Source organism: Microtus ochrogaster, chromosome 22 (assembly GCF_000317375.1).
Source record: "Microtus ochrogaster isolate Prairie Vole_2 chromosome 22, MicOch1.0, whole genome shotgun sequence".
NCBI lineage: Eukaryota > Metazoa > Chordata > Mammalia > Rodentia > Cricetidae > Microtus > Microtus ochrogaster.
In genome coordinates, this window is record NC_022023.1 from 14,954,351 (window position 1) to 14,961,608 (window position 7,258).

At 47.8% G+C, this 7,258-nt stretch overlaps 1 protein-coding gene across 2 annotated transcripts in view; it reads left to right on the plus strand.

Moving 5' to 3' along the window:
• The window catches only part of Pex11a (peroxisomal biogenesis factor 11 alpha), a 6,872-nt gene extending 1,290 nt beyond the window's left edge, over positions 1–5,582 (plus strand). The window contains exons 2-3 of one of the 2 annotated variants that reach the window (XM_005357717.2): positions 1,403–1,518; positions 3,691–5,582. In XM_005357717.2, the coding sequence (XP_005357774.1) occupies positions 1,403–1,518; positions 3,691–4,259 (685 nt within the window). In that variant the 3' untranslated portion in view covers positions 4,260–5,582. The remainder of the gene's footprint in view (positions 1–1,402; positions 1,519–3,690) is intronic. The other variant, XM_026784431.1, reaches the window with a different exon arrangement.
• The last annotated feature ends 1,676 nt before the right edge of the window (positions 5,583–7,258 follow it).

A 7,258-nucleotide genomic window follows, 5' to 3' on the forward strand; every position in this document is an offset into this window, starting at 1 on the left:
GAAAAACCAAAAAAAAAAAAAAAAAAAAAAAAAAAAAAAAGTCAAAACACAGAATTCTATTGTGCCCAGAATGTACCCTGCCATGCCTTTTAATAAAATAGTAATTTTGGATGTAGGTGAACAACAAAATTTTACTTCCCAACCCCTTTAAGGATCTGTGTAACCATAAACAAGCTAGCGTTCCTAAAATAATGCCTTGGTTTCAGACCCTCTCCTGTTAGACCAAATCTGAGAGAGGAGGATGTATTAACATGCGCAGTTTGAGCCCTTTGGCCAGAAGTGGCTTCTGTCTTCTACTCTCCCTTCTTGACTTCACTACCCAGAAGTAGCTCATCATCATACCATTTTGGGGAGGATTTATCTATTTATTTATTTATTTATTTTGGGAGAATCTCACTCTGTGGCCCAGACTGCCACTGCAATCCCCTTGTCTCAGCCTTCTGAGCACTGGAATTGTAGGCACAAGCCACCAGCCCTGTGCCAGTTTTGCTGAGAAGAACACTGATACCCTACAGGGACTCCGGTGCAGCTCTAAGACAGCAGGGACCAACCAGCACCTACTGATCTTCGTTTGTTGTTGTTCTTTGTTTTGTTTGAGACAGGGTTGCACTCTGTAGGCCTGGTTGTCCTGGAATTCTGTATATAGACCCGGCTGGTTATGACTACCTTCCTCTACCTCCTGAGTGCTGGGAATAAAGGTGTGCACTAACTACCACACCTGGCCCAGAACCTGCTTTTATTAAGTAGGCTGCAGATGCATTTGGATGTTTGTGATTCTAATTTATGGTATTCGTGGCCATGTCATTGTTATTGTTACCATTGTTGGTGTGATAATAATCACTGTTTTGAATGTGCAGTATTATTAAACAGCTGTATGTAAAATACTAGTTGGTGTGAAGGACTGATTTGTAGTCTGATAGGTGCTGATTTGTAGATTGGTGTGTCTTTGGTCCTTTAGTCTTAAAAACTAAATATGGAGACTGGTTTTTGAGATTGTTTCCTGTCGCATAAATAGTAAGTTTAAACTATGTGATAGAAACGATCATTTTGGAAATTGGATCTACCCAGGAGCAGATAGCGAATTTGAACCTTCACGGAGCTGAGAGACATCTCTGTGCAGCTTTTCACGACATCCATCTTGTGCCAGCAAAGGGCTTTAGAGTCCTCTTTCCTAACCTTTGTGTTACATTTCCATTGCATGTTCACCCTTTGGCCCTCCTGTGTAAGGACTGTTGCAGAATGTTGCTTTTGTAAGAGCTGCAACATGAGAAACCTTCCCAGAAATTTGGCCTCAGCACGATGTTTCTCTTTGCTTTTAGAGCATATGTTCCTCCTTCCCTTCATGAATCAAATTTTATTTGCTTTGTAAACCATTTTCCTCGTTTATTTTTTTCCATTTCAGAGCCACTCAACACGCATGCATGTTGCTTAGATATTTGTTAGAGTCTAGAGCTGGCAAAGAGGCGGTGGTAACGAAGCTCAAGAGGCTGGAGTCCAGTGTGAGCACTGGCCGTAAATGTAAGTACCTGTCTCTCGAGGGACAGCGGCTTCTGGTTTAAAATCCTTAGCCTCGGCCCTGGAATTGACAACGTGCTTTCAAGGTCTTCATTTCCACTTGCCCAAGTCTACGGTGCAGCTGGCAGTAGTCCTGCTGGGGATCCAAGGCCGAATGCTTTGCTGTGGGCCGTTCACAGATGTCTCCCTTGGTCGCATTTGATGCCATACCATAGCCTCCTGCATAATCTTAGCCGGTGGGGCACATGGTGTGCTGGTTCACTTCAGTTCTAAGAGTGTCTTGGCAGTGCCCACATGAGCTTCAGTCTAGCATGACCCCTGCAGTTCTGTAGACCAGGACAGCCATATCCTAGCACACATGCCTTTTCCTCCTCCTCCAGTGAGGATCCGTGGGGGACCCGAATGGGTACATTCTCTTAGTGTGTCAGGTAGCTCCACGTGAAAGTCAAAGAGTGATGGCAGGGGTTTTCACCCATGGCTACACCCTCATATCAGTCATCCTGGGAGAGCCCATGCTTCTTATAACAGTTGCATGCCTGACTCCATTGTGTGATGCAAAGCAGATGTTTCGACAGTAGATCAGCAGATATATTAGGATGAGATGTAGACCATCTCATATCGATGAGTTGTTCGAGTACCTACTTAATAAGTGAGCATTCCTCAGCTTTATGGGAGAGATAAAATAACATAAATCCTATTTAGTGCCAAATATGATGGCTGGGAAAAAATATTTTGAAGGAGGTAGGATTTGAGGTGTGGCTGGAGAGGCAAAGGACTCTGAAAGGGAGGTTTCCCCTAGCAGAGGCTCAGGACTGCTAGGTGCTTAACTGTCCTGGAGCGTCAGTGTCAACCCCAAAACCTGGTTTGGCACAGAGAGAAGACTTAAATAGTCAACAAAGTTGGGTAAGATTTCTGGTTGTCTTTGAAGGCTAAGATTAGAAATTCTGTAATAAATGCTCCAGAATGTCATTGCTGAAGTGTCCCCTAGAGTTTCACTAGTCTTGAGAGGCCAGAAGGTACTTACCCAGTATCATTCAGCCAGCTGGCCCACGAGCTGGAATGAGAACCCGAAGCCCCGGTTTTGAAACAGTCATTTCATATACTGCTCTGTGCTAGTTAAAATAATGTCAAGTGCTCTTCTGAGATTGTGTTTGGAGGATAGCTGCTTCAGGCAATTCCTAAGTCCAGGAAGTACAGTGACCCCCAATTGACTAATGCATGCCTATATAAGGGCACACATTGCAGTGGTTGGCTAGTTCATCTAGGTGCTCCCTGTGAGTCCTGGTCACCGTAGCCCCTCAGTCCTACCATTTCTCTGTGCTCTTCGTCCATAGTGAGGGAAGATGAACTAGAATGACCCTCAAATGATACTGCTGCTTTGCCTAAGGCAGCCTTTTGATGGTGTCTTAGTCACTGTTCTGTTGCTGTGAAGAGACACCATGAGCAAGGCAACCGTTATATAGGACAGAATTTAATTTGGGACTTGCTTACAGTTGCAGGGACTTAGTCCATGATCATCATGGACGGGAGCATGGCGGCAGGCCATGTGGTAATGGAGAGTAGCTAAGAGCCACACCTTGATCTATAAGCCAAGAGAGAGATAGGGGGAGAGAGAAGAAGAAAGAGAGAGAAACAGAGTCTTTGGACTGGCCTGGGCCTGGGATGGGCTTTTGAAACGTGAATGCCCACCCCTAGTGACACTTCTTCCAACAAGGCCACCCTTCCTGATCCTTCTAATACTATCAAAGAGTTCTACTCCCTGGTGACTAAGCATTCAATTATGAACCTGTGGGGGTGGGCAGCATTCTTATTTAAAGCACCACAAATGTGAAATCAAATGTGTAAGAATGTTAAGCCTGGAACTTGTGTTAAGTACTCTTGCTTCTAAAGTGTAGAGGTTAATACTCAAACACAGTAACACACACCCATGATTAACCTGGTCTGGAGTATCCTGGAAATGAATGTTAAGGCACACCTTGGAATGGGGGTGTCAAATTGTAAAGGTCACTATCTTTTGGGCTTTTCAGGATCACAGTAGGGCTCCTTCTTTCCTCAGCTAGGTCTGTGAGCCTCAACTGCGATCAGCTGCTAAGTTCTAAATCCTTAACTCGTCTCGGGGCTTCTGCCTCCCATTAAGAACTAATTAAGTACCGATCCTGTGGCTTCTTTTTATAGGGTTCAGACTAGGCAACGTGGTTCACGCCATCCAGGCAACAGAACAGAGCATCCAAGTCACGGACCTAGTGCCCCGCTTATGCCTTACGCTAGCCAACCTGAACCGCGTGGTTTACTACATCTGTGACACTGTCCTGTGGGTGAAGAGTGTGGGTCTGACCTCTGGAGTCAACAGAGAGAAATGGCAAATGTGGGCCACCCGCCACTACTACTACTTCCTCCTGCTGAGCCTGGCCCGCGACCTGTATGAGATCTTGCTGCAGATGGAACGAGTGGCCCGGGACAGGGCCAAGAGAGAGAAGTCAGCCCGGGACCCTCCTGGGTACAGCGTGGTCACTGACGACATCGACTGGCTCCAGTCCTTTCTCCTACTCCTATTCCGGTCTCTGAAGCGGCATCCCCCCTTGCTCCTAGACACAGTGAAGAACTTGTGTGACATCCTCATCCCTCTGAATCACCTCGGGATCTACAAATCCAATCTCGGTGTCGTGGGACTGGGAGGTCTCGTGTCCTCCGTGGCCGGGCTCATCACCATAGTGTATCCTCAGTTGAAACTGAAGACCCACTAGGTATTTGGAGGCTTGAAGGCTAACAGCTTAGTGGAGCAGACGTCTGTTTTTGTCCCAGGTCTCCCTGTGCTTGTTTAATCATGTGAGAAGTGGGACCAACGATGGCGCGTGCAGATCGATACTTTCTTTATATGCTGCAGTAACTTCGGGATTTCTGAGTATTTTCCCTTCAGCTAACATTACTGAGTATTTTTATATGCGTCGTAAGAGCTTGATGTTTGCTGAATGAATAAAAATGGAAAGGAAAGAAATCATAGAAGACCCAAAGAAACTAGAACTATGGATTGGTTTGTATGGGTCCTTGATTTCATCAGAGCGGGAGCATGGCACTCCTGGCTCTGGTTAAGGCCTCCCTTTCCCTCCCATCTGTTATTCCGACCCCTGACCCCACAGGTGTCGGTGTGGGATGGAGGGGAGCTGGGCTTGGAGCCTCCTAACCTGTTGGCCCTGGCCGTCGCTGCAGTGTGTCCTTACTGTGTCCAGAGGTAGACTCAGGGAAGTGTCAGGACCCTCGGGGTCTAAGTTGTGTCTGGGTGGAATGCTCAGGTAATACTGCGGGTCAGTGAGGGTGCAGGAGGAGACAGGTGAGAGTGGGTGGAAGGTCACTGTGCTGCCCGTTACAAAGTCCCTGACAGATAAGGAAATTGACACTAGCAAAACTGAAGTCAGAGGTTCGTTCTGGTTCTTTCCAAGGTGATTCCTCTACCATCTCATAACCCTCAGCAGCATTTCCAGGCTCAAGACACGCCCCACCCCCCAACACACATACACATTCCAGGCCTGGAACTTTCACTGATGGTTTCTGCCTTAGTCTGTGAAAAGAAAAATCTAGACTTAGCCAGATTGATTTTATTTAAAGCTACGTAACAGTTGGGGCAATTCCACAATAATTTTCATCAAAATGTGAGAATTAAAAATTTCCTGTCTTTGAATGTAAGAATGTCAGTTTTCTGTGATAAATCAGGTTTACTCAGGACAGCGGGGGGCGGGGGGGGGGTGGGAAAGAGCAGTAGGGCCAGTGAAGAGTACATGGGCACACCGAGTCCCCGCCACCAGGCGGGCCGTGACAGCACCTATAAAGCCATATAAAACCACCATTTAAATGGAAATGAGAACCCCATACTGAATAACCGCTTCCCGTGAATGTGACGAAGGTCCTTGAAAAGGACTCGGGTCCTTGGCTCTCTGTTTTTAAAATGAGTGACAGGAGAAAAGTTTGGGGGAATCCGAGAGAAGCTAGAGTGGCTAAAACAAGACAAATATGTCTAAGTAGCTACTTGTACGGTAACATCGATTATGTCTAATAAATTTCTAAGCAGAGTTGACTCGCGTCTGTGAATGTGTCTGGGAGTGGAGTGTAGAGTAAGTGAGCTGGGGAAGCTCAGGGCTGGCAGGTGCAGGCTGGGAGGACGACACAGGGACTATGGATGTCAAAGCTCTTGGTTGAACGGTTCCCTTGCACACTGTCCAGACCACCCCTGCCAAGGTGCTCCACCGTAGCCTGGCCACGGCTGGCTAGCTTCTTCCTGGAGAAGCCTGCCTAGAGTTCATAGCAGTGTGTTGCAGATACCGGTTTTGGTCCTTGGGTCTTACACAGTGGAGAGGATGGTGGGCGGGTTGGGAGCTACCATCTCTAGAGTCTGTAAACTCCAACTCCATAGGGCCCTGCTACCTCAGCCTTGTTTCATTCCCCTCGACTAACCTCTCCTCCCGGGTCCACAGTCCGGAGGGGCTGCACAGACCAGCACACTCACAGCTGAGCAGTGCTGCCGAGGGCTGGCTCCGCAAGTGTCTGAGTGTCCTGTTCAGCTTGGGGACCCACCTGTGCACGGACTGGCCAGGATTCCTGGGCTCCTGTAGTGGAGGGAAGGGGCCAGCATGAGATAGCTCAGCGCCTTCCCATCCCCCAGTACTGCTGGAGAACTGCCCCCCCCACTCCCATTAGGATCTGTTTGGCTCTTTCCCTTCTCACCTCTCACCCACTTTCTAGAATCCCAGTGGAAGCAAAGGACCAGCTTTGTCAGCAGAGCTGTTAGGCACAGAGCCCTCTAGCCCCTCTGGCCCAGAGCCACCGCCCGAGAAGGCAGACTGCCCTTTAACCTGGGCCGTGTCCAGACGCGCGAGCCTTCCGGATCATTTGTCCTGGACCTTGAAGTGAGAGCAGAGGCCACTTTACACACACGTCCCTCCTTCTCCTTCGCCACAGCTGTCTTACAGCCTAAAGGCTTAGACCAAGGTTGATAAGTATCAAAGGCTTCACTTATCTATTACCTCTTTTGGAAGCTCCTCGCTCCACATTCCTCCCTTTTCTGACATCTTGTTCCCTGATTTATTACACGAAGGATAAAATTTACTACCAGAGAGATATCTGTATCTATTTCTCATATCCTTATTTTTTATTACATTTATTTATGTATCGGTGTGTGTGTGTGTGTGTGTGCATGCGCGTGCGTGTGCACATGCACACACTCAAGTGTCACAGCCTGCATGTGGAGGCCAAAGGACATCTTGCCAGAGTCAATTCTCTCCTACCATGTGGGTTCCAGGGACTGAACTCAGGTGCTCAGGCTTAGTGGCAGTCACCTTGACCTGCTGAGTCATTTTGCTGAACCTACCTCCTGGTACTTTTCTGTTCTGTTATCCACACTAACTCAGTAGAGTCAGCAACATGCAAATCTGCTAACTAGGAATGATATTTCGTGTTGTCCTCTCATTTTGATATAAGAGGCCCTTTCTAGCTGGTCGGAAGACACTGGTTGGGACCACGGTGTTCCACCTTCTTTAATCAGGAACTAAAATTTGAGCTTCCTATGCAGAGGAAGGAATGACATACACTGATAGTTCTTGACTGTCTGGGTGCTATTGGTCTGCAAAACAAAACAAATCCAAACTCAACACCACCACCTTAGCCGGGCGGTGGGGGCGCACGCCTTTAATCCCAGCACTCGGGAGGCAGAGGCAGGCGGATCTCTGTGAGTTCGAGACCAGCCTGGTCTACA